Source organism: Spea bombifrons, chromosome 12, assembly GCF_027358695.1.
Source record: "Spea bombifrons isolate aSpeBom1 chromosome 12, aSpeBom1.2.pri, whole genome shotgun sequence".
Lineage (NCBI taxonomy): Eukaryota > Metazoa > Chordata > Amphibia > Anura > Pelobatidae > Spea > Spea bombifrons.
The window spans coordinates 12,069,987-12,086,785 of NC_071098.1; the positions used below are offsets into that span (position 1 = coordinate 12,069,987).

The window sequence follows — 16,799 nt, forward strand, 5'->3', positions numbered from 1 at the left end:
TTCTCAATGCGACGACATGACCATATCATGTTCAACGTTCTAGCTTTTAATATCCCTATCATAAAAAAGAAAAAGTTTGAGCGTCATATGAATTATTGAGTTCCCAAGAAGAATACAGTTGGTAGCCTGGTGGGAACTCAATAATTACCCAGAAGGATCTGATATGCCAGTCTCAGCACAAGTTAAATTAGAGGAATAAAAATAAAGATCTGCATCACAACAAAACTCTACAAGGCAAGAATTGTACCGGGAACAGTGACGCGCAACCAAAAGGGAATTTAAAAGCCTTTTCTAGTCTGTCTTATGAGTCTAATATTAACACAAACTAAGACACAATGCTATGTTCGAAATTTGAGACTATGTGGCTCTTACACTGAGGGATTTCAAAATAAATCACTTGGAAGATGATTTACTCTTTCAAACGTTTCCCCCTCTCTTCTGGGATGGAAACATTAATAAATGTACTCACTATGCAATAAATAATTAAAGTTTAATTCCACTTCCTCAAGAGAATAGAAAACATCTACAGAGAGATTCACTGCTAAATTTGTCATTATAAAGCTCCATAATTTATTTGATGTTCAGTATAAGCCCGCTTCTACAATGTATGGCATATTTGAGACTTTTTTTAATGAAAATATGTGTCTAATTTTCTTTTGGCAAATCGGTGCATGTGTTTTTTGGATACTCCCTTCGGGGGGCTCCCCAGTCGCCTCTACTGAAAGCACAAAGCATATGTAAGCATACTTCCCCTAATGCTCTATAGAACTCCCACCAAAGCCAAAAGCAAGAGATTTTCAATTGAAATTAGAGTAATGCCAGCCAGTCGGGTTTGTTAGTTGGACATCAGGATTCAGCCAGCATACACATGATTGGCTTCTACTACTTCTATTGATTTGAAATTAGATGTCCTGTTTTCGTAGCTAGGGGTGTAGTAACGCACCAGACAAGGTCATGCTGAGTGTGTGATTGAAAGCATATGTGCACAACCTAAAGAGCCGATAAATACTAGAGGGAGACTAGGAGGCCACTTGATTGTACTCCCCAAGCCAACGCCAGCTGTCCCCGGTCTACCACTCGCATGGCTAATCCCTGTATAATTTTTGGTAGGAGAACATAGAAAGTTATATTAGAGGGACAATAGAAACTATATAAAAAAAAGGCAAAGAATAAAATGAACACACTTGTTAGCTATGAGCTAATCCTAAAATAAACATAAACAGTAACTAATGACAATTTATGGACAAGCCACTTTGCTTCTAATGCCTGTTGAATTCTGCCTGTTTTAGATAGCATCTATCTGGAACATGTTATGAATATTCATGGAGTGATGCCGACAAAAGTGGCTCCAGTCAATCTAATCCCATCATAATCTGTCATCCTGATGGTCCATATATGAAGAATTGAGGCTGGAGAAATCTTATCCGTTCTCTTTTGAGCAGAGATAATCTTGAATGCTTTAATGCATGCTCTTTGAATATATGGAATGTTTCAAGGACATTCTAGAAATGCAGCAGTAATGTGGATGGCAAATTTGTCAGGGTGACAATCAGACTCCAGCTGTTTGTATGTGCATACAGACACATGTATTATACGGTACTGGGATTCAGAGACATTTATAAATCCTAATCTCTACCAGCAGCCGTTCGGTAATACAATGGTAATCATCCTGCGAAGATAGGCTGCCTATGCATTGAATGTGTTCCATGTGAGAAGGGTATATTACATCATCTTTCACTGCTTAATATACTAACCACACGATGTCCACAACAAGACTATTTCTTCAAGAGCAAAATCCAGCGACGTTGTTTTCTGCATTTATGTAAGCAAAAAGTAGCTAGATGTATGAGGTATGGCTAAGCGTTACTCTCTAGCCCCGGTTTTATAACCAAATTGAAATAGCAGGCAACTACATTATTCCTCCCCATCTCTCATGCTCTGTGGTCTGTGTATATGTTGTCTCAAATCCAAAGCCAGGTACATTTGACAAGCTGCACTTACATCTCCTGTATAGCAATGTAGTAATAATGCATACATTTGACTGGATATACCGTATTTGCTCGATTATAAGACGACCCCGATTATAAGACGACCCCCCAAAATCAAAATATTAATTTAGGAAAAAAACTAAAAGCCTGAATATAAGACGACCCCATAGGAAAAAAAGTTTTACCAGTAAATATTAATTCATGTAAATATATTTTTTAAATTTCCTTTTATTTGCCAACCTGCCCCCCCCCCAGTTATGCCACTCTGCCCCCAGAAATGCTTTATACCCCCCCTATTTGCCACTCTGCCCCATGATATGCCTTATACCCCTATATGCCACTCTGGCATAGGGGGTTAAAAGGCATAGGGGGTTAAAAGGCATATCATGGGGCTGAGTGGCATATAGGGGGTTAAAATGCATTTCTGGAGGTATATATGCATATCATGGGGCTGAGTGGCATATAGGGGGTTAAAATGCATTTCTGGAGGTCCAGAAATGCATTTTAACCCCCTATATGCCACTCAGCCCCATGATATGCCTTTTAACCCAGCATGTACTGGCTGCCTTGGCTTGATAGGCGTGTGATTGCTGCTAACAGCAATCACACTCCTGTCAAGCCAAGGCAGCCAGTACATGCTGGAACCTGGGGATGATAGTAGTGGGATTACAGCCTCCCTATGCCATGCTACAACCCCCACCCCCCTTACACATCCATGCTATCACACACAAACACACATTCACAAACATTTAAATACTCATTCATTCCATTAATCACACATACTTCACACATTAATCACACATACTTACCCAAAAACCCTCCCCCACCCCCTTACCTGAACTGCAGATCTCTCTTTCGAAGACTTCTGCAGGGGACCGGCTGTACCAGCAACTTTTCTGGCCCCGCCCCCAGAGGAGGGAGGGGGAGATAGAGTTCTGTGAGGAAGCTACAAGCTTCCTGTCCTCCTGCTTCTAACGGAAGAGACGCTGCTCGCGACCGGTAAGCAGCATGGCCCCAGCCATTTTTTTGGGGTCTGATTAGAAGACGACCCCGATTATAAGACGAGGGGTATTTTTCAGAGCATTTGCTCTGGAAAAAACCTCGTCTTATAATCGAGCAAATACGGTAGTTTTATTTCACAGAATTGCACTGTGGAGGTGGGAGCGCAGCAGGCTTATGTAACACAATGTTACGTGGCCCTGCGGTAGCTGATTACGCCATTGTCTGTGAGAGGTGTAGCCAAAACCATGAAGTCACAGTTCACCCATGTTTGAGGACAGTGAATAGAACCACAAGATGGTGTCAACTCACCTTGCCTGTTTCCTTCTTTGAATTGTGACGTATTATGATGTCAGCTATCATGGATCTAATAAATTTCCTTCTTTGTAAATTTCCTTCTTTGGGTCTCTTTGTAAAAGAGACCCAGAAGAACAACAAACTGTGCAGCTGACACCAGAAGCCAGAACTTCAGTACTAACCTGCCATTACAGAGCACAGTTTCTGAAAAGAGGCATAAGATCCTGGATAGACTAGCTACAGTCAACCCTCAAGGGTGATTACCAAGGCTCTGCGTGAAAGGACCATCGCCTTGTATACTATAAGATGCCAATAGACGCCTCACAATCATCCCTACTACCATCATAAGTCAGACAAATGAATTGGTATATGCTACAGAGGCTACTTGCACAGTGTGTGTGAGCAGCAAGATAGCAAGCTGCAGGAGCGGGAGGGAGGGATGTATGTATATGTGTGTGAGCGAGCACGGATGTGCACTTTTGTGTGTGTGATCATGGATGTGTACTTTTGTGTGCATGTGTGTGTGTGTGACTATGGATGTATACTTTTGTGTGTGTGTATGGATGTGTACTTTTGTGTGTGTGAGTATGGATGTGTAGGTGTGTGTGAGCATGGAAGTGTACTTGTGTGTGTGTGTGTGTGAGCATGGATGTTTACATGTGTGATCATGGATGTGTACTTTTGTGTGCATGTGTGTGAGCATGAATGTGTACATGTATGTGTGAGTATGGATGTGTAATTGTGTGTGTGTGTGTGAGAGCAATGATCTATACATGTGTGTGTACTTTGTGTGTGAGTGCAATGATGTTTACTTTTGTGTATAAGTGAGCATGGATGTGAAATTGTGTGTGTGTAATTTGTGTGTGAGCATGGATGTGTACTTGCGTGGGCTAGCATGGATGTGTAATTGTGTGTATGTGTGTGTGTGAGCATGGATGTGTAAGTGGGGTGAGATGGAGTGTGTGTTAGTGAGTATAAGGGTATGTAAATTGTTTGTTTACATATGTTTTATGTTGGAAGGAGGGGGCAAGGGGCAATGATGGCACAGACTAGCTATTGAAGTTGGGGGGGCAGGGGGAATTTTCACATCAGGACCTGGTGGTTTTTAGTTACACCCCTGGGTCTATCCCATGCATATTTACATTCCCTCACGGTATTACCCTCTATTACCCGCTCTGTAAATGGCCTTCCTGTTTTACACTGATCATAATTAAAAAAGGAGATTATATATATATAACATTGTTCATACTGTGGCTGAGCATTGTGGGAGATTTGGTCACAGCTAATAAAGATCCAACGGTTGTTTGTGCACTGTATTTGTATAAATACAAATGTATTTTCCCCTTGAAATATCACTTCTTTGAATTCAACAACCGTGTGTATATTTTATTACAGCATGTTTGGCCCTGTTGTTATTAAACATTGTTTATATAGTGTGGTATATTAACAGGTTGCTTTTATTTTTGCTAATAAGGTAACGCGATACATTGTAACATGTATGTCGTGTTCCTGCAGGCTTCCTCTATGGGTGGAATCTACACGCAGGGGTTTCATATATTTATGAATGAACGCTGAGCAGCAGTTACAACCCGGGGCGGGGTTTCCAGGATCAAACAATAAGGCTTTTGGTTTTGTTGTCTGGTTGCTAGGTAACCCACTACTTGCAGGATCAGCCCCCCTCCAGCCTTCAGAGAGAGGCTATTTACAAGCACAAGGTGAATAAAACATAAAACAGGTAAGAAACATTATTATTATTATTATATTTCAACTTCTTAACAAAGAAAAACAAGTGTTTAGAATAGTGGTTAAAGATAAACTACAAGAATGTATGAAGTCTTTGTTGCCCAAATTGCATGAAAATTGCCTATATTACAACTCAAAAGACAATGGAAGAAATCCCAATCATGGCATGGGATTGAGGATCAAGTACGGTAGTTAAGGTTAACCCTTTTCAGTACCGAGTTGCTGTTTTATTTTGTTGTTTAGGTAAGCGAGTCTTCCTCACTTGCTCCTCTATCATATAAACTATTAAAACAAAGACAAACATGCCCAATGTGATATTCACGCACCTTTTAAAAACATACATAAAAAAACATGCTTAAAGTTAGCTGCATCCGTTAAAAAACAAAACTATGAAAAGCAAGAGGAAGCAATACTAAGCTTTGTATGCCCAACATTCCAGAGCTTCCTGCGAATAAGCTTATAGAATAGTAAAACAATATAAACAGAATTTCACACCAGGGAAAAAACATTTTTCCTGCTGCAAAAAACAAAACAAAAAAAAAAGTACCATTCTTGGTCTAGCCTTAGATACAGGATAGCCTTATACCAATATCATCTACCTTTAAATTCCCTCACTGTATTAGCCTCTACCACTTCTGATGGGAGGCTGTTCCATTTATTTATCCCCTGCTCAGTATAATAAATCTTCCTTATATTACATATAAGCATCTGTAGTCTAGATATAAAATAGATCTGTAGGGCAATGTGTATGTAAATGTATATACAAAGTGGCAAGAAAGAGGTAATTACCTGGTTTTCTGCATTAAACGTTCATAAAATATGATCTGATCTACATCTAAGATACAAAGTATAGACAAACACAATGTGCTTAAGCTAAAAACACACAAACAATGAGAATCTTTCTTGTCTTTATTGAACATTAAACGTTCAGTGCCGACAGAAAAAGTACGTGAACCCTTGATTAAAAAACTGGTTGAACCTCATTTGGCAGCAATAACCTCAGACGCTTCTGGTAGCTGCGGATCAGATCCACACAACATTCAGGAGGAAGTTTAGAAGATTCTTTCTTACAGAACTGCTTAAGCTCAGCCATATTCCTAGGATGTCTGGGCTCTGTTTTTGCCATTCCAAAATGCAGATTTTTTTAAATGTTTTTTTTTTAAACATTCTTTAGTAGATTCACTTGGCTGTTTTGGGTCATTCTCCTGCTGCATCATCCAACTTCTCCTGAACTTTAGCTAGTGGACAGCCACCCTGACATTACCCTGTATGATATCTTGATACATTTGGAAATCCAAGCTGTCCAGGTCCAGAGAGAGCAATGCAATCCTAATTTGTGATCCTCCCTCCACTAAACATCACCATCGGGATAATGTTTTCATGTGGGTATGCGGTTCCCTTTTTACACAATATGTAGTGCTGCATGTTCTTCCCTAACAAATCAACCTTGGCTTCATCAGTTCTCAAAATTTTTTACCAGTAGCATTGTGAAGTGTCAAGGTGCCCTTTGACAAACTTCTGGCAAACAGAGATGGTAAACTGGAGAGCATCTGCTTTCTCTGAGGCGTCCTGCCACAGACTCCATCATTGTTCAATGTTTTTAATATGAAAGACTCAAAGTTCCTTTATATCTCAGGGAGGTCTGCGATGCGCTCTTGGAGTCATCTTGGCTGGGCACCCACTGCTAAGGAGAGTAGCCACAGTACTAATTTGTCTAACTGGGGACTGATGGATATTTATGAAATTACTTTGCAACCCTTTCTAGCTTTTTGAAAATCGACAATTCCTGATTGTAGGTATTCTGACATTTATCTTTGTGAGGCATGGTTCACATCAGCAGATACCTCTTCAGAATATCTTTTTATGTCAAAGTAGCTCTGAAACCCACTTCCAATCCCTTTTCATTGATTGCAAGATTAGGTTTGCTAACTCCATATAATATTAAATGTGGTTTGTTTAATCAGATAAAAAGGTTGAATCCATATAGAACCCTAACGTACCACAATCTTTCCCTTTTCATTCAACAGATTGAACATTTTGCGATCAGGCTAGTTTATATACCATAAGTATCAATATTTTGTACTGTTTTGTGTACCTTGTAAGGGTGAGAGGCTAAAAAACAAACAAACAACCTATACTATGAAATAAGTAATTGAGTTTATAGTTTATTTTCTTATTTAGAGTCTCTTTCCATATATATATATATATATATATATATATATATATATATATATATATATATATTAACACTGACATCTAAAGGAATATGCAGGCAACCCATATTTTCTGTAAATAATCATTATAAACCCGTAGCAATCATCTGTTGGCAACTCTGTATTCCCCATGAGGAGCTCCGTACTATGCCATCATTGGAATCAGTAGATCATTATCACAGCAGAACTGGCTGTAAATCAAATCCACAGCTCTAGCAGGTCGCCTGAATGTACAGACGTAGCAACCGCTGAGATATGAGTGCAGGCAGCATTTTGCATGAGGTTTGTGATAAAAAGAAGCGGCAATATCAGCGTATTGTGATATCAAACTAACAAAGTCAAGGGCAAAGTGATAATAAGTCTCCCCTCCAACATATAGAAACTTTCTAAAACCCTTGGTTTGCATCTTTCATACATGCATGAATTATAGTGTCACAACACTGGCAGGGACATTCGTCTAGTCTTCAGGACTGCTGGCTGTTATGATAATAATGTGTTCTGTGTCACGGACTGGGTCCAAGCTGATGACTGGAAGGACCCAGCGCGCCCGATGGTTGTTTGCAGGAGTCACGATGCAGTAGTGGAGTCTGGGGCAGGGCCTGGTGCAGGGTGACCACACTCGCCCAGGAGTTGAGCACCTAGGGTTGTGCAGCCAAACACCAGCGCCCTGATATGGCAGCAGATGAAGTCCAGAACAAAACGAATCCTGCAGGCACCCTGGAGCAGGCATGAAGCATATCACATGAATCACGAGCAGGATGGGAGAATGAAGGCTAAGCAAAGGTTAATATAGCAGACACACAACAAGCAAGGGAAAGGGAGACCAGGCAAGAAACATGATATAATATATACACGAGAAGTGGCTAGAAACATGACATGAATAGGGCAAGATATAAACAGGCACAAGACAAGGAATAAACATAACCAGACAAGACATACATGTTACAGGGCACAACAAAGGACAGGGAAGAAGGCAAGGAGCACAGGGGAAGGAGTGAGGAGCCGGAACCCTCGGACGCTTCTTCCTTAAAGCAAGGATAGGACATATTAACAGGGACATGGGGAGAGGAGAGAGGAACCGGAATCCTCAGATGATTCAAGGAAGAAGGGCAAAGGTACATAAAAGACAGACAAACATGAATACAGAAACTAGCCTAGGACTACATGATAACTATTGGAGATTCCGTCACATGATATGGCCATAGTATGCTTAGCCCACCACTACGCCAAAGTACTCCAATGACGGTGGGTCCTAACGCTAATCCCTGCTGACAGTGGTACACAACAAACCACACATAAAAACCAAACACATAGCACTGAGACATACCTTAGACTGCAGACTGCAGACTGAGACAAACAGAACACACAGGTGGGGCACACCTAATAAAGGAAGCAGAGCTGAAGCAAAGAGCCGGAGCAGAAGCAAGAAATGGAAAATAGAACAAAGCAAAAGGAAATTCAGGAATGGATCAAAGCAAAGCAGAGAAACTAAAGCAGGACAGATATGCAGCTCCGCAGCCTGGGCAGAACGTGACATTCTGTGAATTTTATTTTTTTATTTTTATCAGATAAAGGATTCTATCAGTTTCCCATTTTTCTACCAGAATGAAGTCCCAAACAGTGATTTATCCCCAGTTACGTAATTGAATTACTTTTCAACTGTGTTATGAATACAAATACCAAGTATCATTTTGCATTGCAGCGGGAATCACATGAAGAACAGAAGACAATATGTTCAAAGAAATCTTAGAGTGACTGTCATCGAAAACATTTATATTGAACAGAATATAGAATAATATTATCCATTCTACAACTTGACTTTGGGCTGTATTTACTAACCCAAGAGTTGGGAGTACTCGTCAAAAATGAACTTCTAATAAAATACAGTTTTTCTGTTTAATTGCAGGACTCTTGTGACAATGTCTGTAGACAGAAGCCTGGAGGACTTTTTGAAAGATGTTGATGAAATCAGTAAGTTTTATTTTAGCTCCTAGTTAGATTTTCAAAATAACGATGAGAGGAGGCAGGAGAGTATGTCCAGTATATGTGCCATCTTTTTGTCTAGATAAGTTCTGCAAGCTCTGACCATTTACCCCTTTACTACATATTCTATTATATTTTAGATTGTTTCCTCTTGTCCATTCATGTTCTGTCTCAGAAAATAATATTCTGGTTCAGGCCAAAAACAAATTACGGAGATATGTCCTTGGGAGCAGGCATGGACTAGTGGTTGGCACACAGGGAAAATACCCTTTTTTCTCCAGTATCCAATTGAACCTGCTCAGGTCAGTTAAGTGGCCAATGGTCTAGTGTGTCGAAGCATATGGACCATACATGGCCACGTGTCTTCAGATTTATCAGCCACTGGCTTTAGGGCCAGGGTTAATCTTTAATCACAGTGCACTCCTGCTTGAAAGAATAGACAAATAGGGAGCCCTGAGATACCCTTTAGGAACACATTTCATGGGGACCAGTCAGCCCTACGGACCATGATAAGGCCTAGGCAGCTTTGAGTGGTAAGCATAGCTGTGATTGAGGAGGGGCTCGCATTGTTATGGGCAGAAGTAACGGGAATGAGCGTGCTACATCTTAAGTCAACCTGTTCTTAATGTGCCAACACGTAAAAGAAGATTAGAAACCCACTTAAAAACTATATAAGTAGAAACTGAAACGATTAATAATTAGGTATTTACGCGACTACAAAAATTGTAAATGCTACACTTATTTACCCATGAAATGTTTTTCATGCTGGTGGAAAGGTACTGAGTGCATTTTTGAGGTTTGCTATATATAGTCTCTGGATTCCATTTGGAGTGTCCATTTTTTGAAATAGGTAATGGAACTTATAGAGAACGTAATTTGTTCTATAAAGCAGTTCATGGGTTTTCCCCAACTGTGTTATTGTTTTTTTTTTTACAGCTGAGATTGTACAAAGTCTAAATTCTGAAGACACAGCTTGTCGTGAGAAGGCATTCTTAAAAGCAGACAAAAAAATTGCTTTGTTGAAGGACAATGAAGATATGGATGGGACAAAAACTAAACTAAACAGAACCGTCATCAATTCATCTCCTAATAATGATTTTTCACAGCCTGTGAGTTAATTTTCTTTATTTTCTTCACATGGAAAACATGATACTAATAATGTTTCTTCACTAAACTATTATTGATGGGCGAGACCAGAACATTCATCTCAAAACTTTATGTATAGAGCCAACCCCACAGAGTTTCTCCTACATAATTCATAGGTAACTCTATGATAAAAACCTCACATAAACGTGAATGAAGTAGATCTAACTAAACTCACCCTGTTGGAGACTCTTAATAGCTCGCCCTAAGGCAAGTCTCTACATTTTAGCTCACTTCTGCCATTACTGAGGGAAAACGTCTAACAGTATATCAGACTAATTCCTTCCCCAAGCAGCAGTCTAGAAACAAAACTTAGAACTAGGACACAGTTTTCAGCTATGTAAGAGTTGAGATGTTTTTAATATTAAAGTATATATATATATATATTTTTACCTTCCGGGTTTTTTTTTTTGCTTCATGATTCGTTTTGGTTGATTTGATGTGAATATACTATGGAATGGGGGCCCTTTTTTTAGGAAATCCTGATTGGCACAGGGATCCTTCCACACACTTGCATATAGGCATACTGATGCCCTTGATATTATAAGGGGCTTTTTGTACTTACCCTTTACTATTGAGTTGTGCAACATTCTACATTATGTTGGTTTATTTTCTCTTTAATTTTTTTTTATATATATATGATTATACCCAGATTCTCTATCCGAATACTACCTGTAGCACTTATTTAAGGCCATAATCTAATTTATACTTGTTACCTACCACAAGGGACGTGGACACTTTTTTTTTTTGTTTGTATGGAAAATATTGGCTCGTTCGCAGATGGATGCAATGACATCCAAAGTGGTTATATGGCTCAAAAGGTCATATACAGACACTTGGGGTTAAAAAAGCATGGCCGGGGCGAGGCTTTACCAAGGCTTTTCATGTGGTTGTATGGACCATTAATTGAGATTCGAAGAAGCATTTAGAAGAAAAGATTGTCTCGTTTACACAATGTAATTTACTAACCAGTTTCTATGCACATTATTGCAACTTTTAGGACCATAGAACACCAATGTAGTAATACCCAGCAAACATTTGGCGTTCTCAGTAAAGAGGGACATTAGGGAAAGAAAGAGGGACAGTTTCCCATAAAAACAGGCACTATGTTCCAGGTTCCATTTTCTAGAGAAGGTAGAACGTGATCATCAAGAAGAGAGGCATCTTTATCACAAGGGTGGGACGCATTTTGAAATATTCAAGTCTTTCAAGAATAAAATAGTTGGAAATGTGTTTTAAAACATAAGAAAACGCTATCGTTATGGTCAAGGCAATACAAGCTTTGAAAGACAAGATGGTTTTCAACTTCACTGTGTGTAGAGCACGGCATAAAAGACTATGAGAAAATAGGGACCATGACTTGAATCTTTACAAGTAATATAGAAGGGTATAATGAAAGCAAGCAAGCAAAATTTGGCACACGACTGTAGGATAATTGGCTCAAATTACAGTGTAAAATGTATTATATTTTAACTTATGTTCTTTGTTTTCCATTACATTGGGTCACCTATCATCTTGTGAAGAACTCTGGAATATGTCAAGGTAAGAACGGGCATTGACTTTAAATGTAACCTAAACGTAACTGTACTTATCACAGTTTGACAAATACAAGCTATTTCATAGTGACGGAGAGCGGTGGAAGCCAATTATAAGCTATGACTTTGTATTAGAGTGTTTTTACTGAAATCCTCCAGAGGATTTTCTAATACCGAAAGATTGGAATATCTGGATCATTTCAACACTGCGATCCTGAAATAAAAAATAGGGTTACATGGATCAGACAACTGCTCTATGGCCCATACCCTAGATCAGAAGTGATTTGGGAGGCAAGTTAATGCCCGGTTTCATATGTTTTTAAAGAATAATTTTTGTGTATCCTCAGAAAGCTTTCTCGAAGTGCTGGAAAAAGATGCAAAAGAACGAGCAGAAAAGCGAAAGGAGAACACCGCTTTGGCAAATGGTAATTTATATTGTGTATAGTTGGAAGCATTGGAATGAAGTAATGGACTCACCAGGTAGTCTGAATTCTGTATAATTTATTTTTCATAACGGATGGATCTTTTGGGGGTTAAAATTAATCACTGTAGCCAAAATTACATATGTAAGAAACGGATTCTTCATAGAGTTCTAATATCTTTGCTCAAATATTGCACAAAGCTATAGGTATCAGGGCTATAGTTTTAATGTTGGTTCATTGACAGCACCAACTTAGTACAAACTAAATGTAAATTGTTTATATATAAATTTGTATTATTTTGTGGAGAAATGGAATGGGGTTCTCCGATCACAGAAACTTGGCGACCCATTGGTCTGAGGGCATTAAAATTTGAGGGTACATTCTAGGGGTGGCTACTGATAACAGATCAATCCCTTAAGTGCCTTTAAAGAAGTTATATTTTCCCACTTACTGCATGATTGGAAATACACTATATGGACAAAAAGTATTGGGACACCTGACCATTACATTAACAAGGACATTTATGACATTGTATTCTAAATACATAGACATTAATATGTAGTTGGATCCCCCTTTTGCTACTATAACAGTTTCTACTCTTCTGGAATGGATTTCCACAAGAGTGTCCCCTTCAGCATACCAAGACTTTTTGGACAATGCTATGCTTCCAACTTCCAAGGTCCATAATGACATGGTTGTATGAGAACTTGACTGGCCCGCACAGAGCCCTGACCTCAACCCCATCAACCACATTTGGAATAAACTGGAATGGAGATTGCGATGCAGGCCTTCTCCTCCAACATCAGTGCCTGACCTCACACATGTTCTACTGGATGAATGGGCAAAGATTCCCACAGAGGCCCTCCAAAATCTTGTGAAAGGCCTTCCCAGAAGAGTGGAAGCCGTTATAGCTGCAAAGGGGATCCAGCTACATATTAATGTCTATGTATTTAGAATACAATGTCATAAAAAAATGTCTGTTGGTTTAATCAGGTCAGGTCAGGTGTCCCAATACTTTTGTCAATATAGTGTATAAAGGATCTAGTTCAGAGAAGCACCAAATGTTTTAAAGTAAACGTTTAGTGCACACATGATTGTAGCTATTATGGGTTTTTTTTATATACTTTAAAAAGGCAAAAAATAAGTGTTGAAAGGCGATAAGTATGAGATAGCGGACAGAATTTTTCCAAATCCTGACATTTAAAAGATTGTTATTGTGATAAAAATACTGTAATATTGGCAAAACATATTCAATTAAAAACTAAAATAGAAAGCTTTTTTGCAGTTTTAAATTTTATGGTAAAATTGTGGTTCTATAACATCTGAACACGGGAAAATGGTTTTAATACTGGATAGGTTGTGTAGACTACAGTCTGATAATGAATAATCCCTGGAGGTTGTCTGTTGTGATTCTGTCACAGTGGAAAAGGCTTTTACAAGAAACTTGACATGTCTTGAAGTATTTGTGCAAAGCATGTAGCGCTTCCAAAGCAGCCTCCTACTACATTTTAGTGACACATCCCATCATTTAATTAACAATACATGTATTGATGTAATTGCTTCAATTTAATTTAGGATTAAAAATGATCCTGAGAAAGAGTTAATATTCAGGATTTCCATTTCCTGTTCTTGCAGTGTGAACGGATGCAGATTAACATGCTGGCTTTGTTTTATACAGTAAATTGCGTTTTCTTGCAGCACTGAAAGGTCTAGGGAATGAGGCATTTGCACAAGGTGACTACGAGACTGCAGTGACACGCTACACCGAAGGGCTGGATAAACTGAAAGACATGCAGGTCTTATACACCAACAGGGCTCAGGTGAGAGCTTACTCATTAAAGGGACATATGTGGTCAGGAAAGAATTGTGACCGTTACATGTTACAAGTTGTAACTATCTACTCACGCTATCATAGATTTTTTTTTTGGGGGGGGGCAATTCCAAGGACACTTTGGAGCACAGCTTAATGGGACATTAGGGGCAGTAAAGTAACCTTTAATCCCAAGTACTCAAGTGCGTGTATTATAGCAAAGCCTTCATCAGTATAAAGATAGCCGGACAGACATAATAGAGCGCAGCGAGAGCTCATATCATAGCGAGCATAAGCACATAGTAAGCCTGACATGTTATACAGCATAAATCCCATATATAGTGATCCAGACACTGATGGTTGTACTGCATAACTTTCATCATTATATATCGAGTGAGACAATAGCACTTGCACAGCATATTCCCATTATTATATAGCAAGCCAGACACTGACAATGGTATATTATAAACTTCCATTACTATATCCTAAACCTGAAGGTGGTACAATATTACTTCCATCAGTATATACTGAGTCTGTATACCACAACTCCCATAATTACATAGTGATCAAGACAGTGGTACAGCTTGACTCCTATCATGAAATAGTGATCCAGATACTGACGTATTGTATTGCACATCTCCCATTATATACTGAGCCTAAAGGTGGTACAGTATAACTCCCCTCAATATATACTAATCAACCATAACATTATGACCACTGACAAGTGAAGTGAATAGCACTGATAAACCTGTGGGGGGTGATCTATTAGGCAGCAAGTGAACATTTCATCTTCAAAGCTGATGTGTTAGAGGCAGGAAAAATGGGCAAGTAAGCATCTAAGCAACTTTGACATGGGCCAAATTACAAAAGGCTAGACATCTGGGTCAGAGCATCTCCAAAACTGCAGCTCTTGTGGGGTGTTCTCGGTCTGCAGTGGTCAGTGCCTGCCAAAAGTGGGCCAAGGAAAGAAAAGTGGTGAACCGGCGACATGGTCATATTATAGTGATCTAGACACTGGGACTGGTACAGCATGACTCCCATCATTATATAGCGATTCAGACACAGATGGCGGTACAGCATAACTCCTATCACTATAAGCTGAGCCAGACATTGACGGTGGTAGAGCATGACTCACATCATTATATAGTTATCCAGACACTGAGGGTGGTACAGCATGACTCCCATCATTATATAGCAATCCAGACACAGACCATTTCAGATCAAGCTTTACTGAGCCGCAGACACTTAGTAAAGCTTGTTGAAGGGCTACTGCCGCTGATCTCTGAGCTGTTCTGAGAGACACATATTCTGGGAAACATTTTGATGGGACAGTGGCTCAAAACTCAGGCAAGTCCTTGGTCTTGTCTTCAGGATAACAATTTGGCCATGTCATGCATGTTTAAAGTCCTTTACTGTATGGACCTCTACCACTTTTGCTGGGAGACTGTTCCACTTATCTGCAAGTCTCTCAGTAAAATAAAACTCCCATACATTATATCTAAGCCTCTGCCCTCCTGGTTTTACCTCATGTCCTTACCCTTCTCCTTTAAATCATTGGTCCCTAAAGTCATTGAGTTCCAGGACACTGCATTGGTTGCAGAGCCTGTGCTACTCCAGTTGCTGTAAAATGGTGCATTCAGCATATCATCTGTCATCATCATGTGCTTGGTGCAATCAAGGTGTCTTAGCTTAAACACAATTTATTGATAATCAAGTAAACGTCTGCACACAGTTGATGGATGAGTATGTTACAATGAACAGTGGTTTTATCCAAGCAGCACACTTCTTAATGCCTTTCGCTGTCCAACATAGTTTGCTTATCTCAATTTTCTTGATAGATTGCTTTTGCTTTTATCCTTTTCTATTCACTGTAGACTATACTAGACAAAGAAAGTATTTTTATTTCTGGATCTGCAGAGCTAAGCGCCAAAAGCGAATCAATCTTTACGCTACATGTATATATGTATTACATTTTCAGAATATAAATGGGATTTTCTTGTCCTGAGTATCCAATAAATACCACCATTCTTTTATTCATTTTGATCCGTCCTTTTGAACCCGTCAGTAGGAATAGTTAATTTTGATCCTGAAATTGGCAAGCATGAGGTTTATATTAATGTACAAAATTAAAGGCAGTAGGGATGTCACGCACTTTCATATTTGCTACAATACGCTAGGTTCCAATAAACCAGCAAGCGAGAAGGAGAGGGGGGGCGAAATGTTCAATCTGGAATAAAACGGGACGGCTGGGCTAAGCTCCTGGGATTTTGAGGTGGCAAGGCCAATAATACATCTTAAATTGCACTGTATTGATTCTCCTGGACCATGAAGCAAGTTGTGACATGTTAACCTAAATGCATGAGCTTGGTGTGTTATACTGTAATAGGTTCTATTTATCTGTTAAGAACCAATGTATTCATTAAGACATTATGATAGCACAGCACCAGTTAGTGTTTGGGATTCTGACAGCTGATACGGCCAATGAAAACCAGCAAAATTGGCACTAACCACCAGCAGGTCCCCTCATTCTAAATTGTCACTCAGCCTCTCTTTTTTGCAAGTTCTTTTATACCTTAATGTGCACAATGATGTCTGACAGGCTGCTCAATGAAGACATTCTGAGCTCCTAAAAAAGGGACATCTAAAGGAGGAAAGCGGGACAGAGG

The 16,799-nt window shown here is 39.3% G+C and overlaps 1 protein-coding gene across 1 annotated transcript in view; it reads left to right on the forward strand.

Annotated features, from left to right (window-relative positions):
* Window positions 1–9,149: 9,149 nt before the first annotated feature.
* Window positions 9,150–16,799, forward strand: part of TTC12 (tetratricopeptide repeat domain 12) — a 31,860-nt gene continuing 24,210 nt past the window's right edge. Inside the window, exons 1-5 of the mRNA XM_053452039.1 lie at window positions 9,150–9,211; window positions 10,160–10,332; window positions 11,890–11,908; window positions 12,249–12,326; window positions 14,022–14,143. Coding sequence (XP_053308014.1) covers window positions 9,160–9,211; window positions 10,160–10,332; window positions 11,890–11,908; window positions 12,249–12,326; window positions 14,022–14,143 — 444 coding nt within the window. The 5' untranslated portion in view covers window positions 9,150–9,159. The remainder of the gene's footprint in view (window positions 9,212–10,159; window positions 10,333–11,889; window positions 11,909–12,248; window positions 12,327–14,021; window positions 14,144–16,799) is intronic.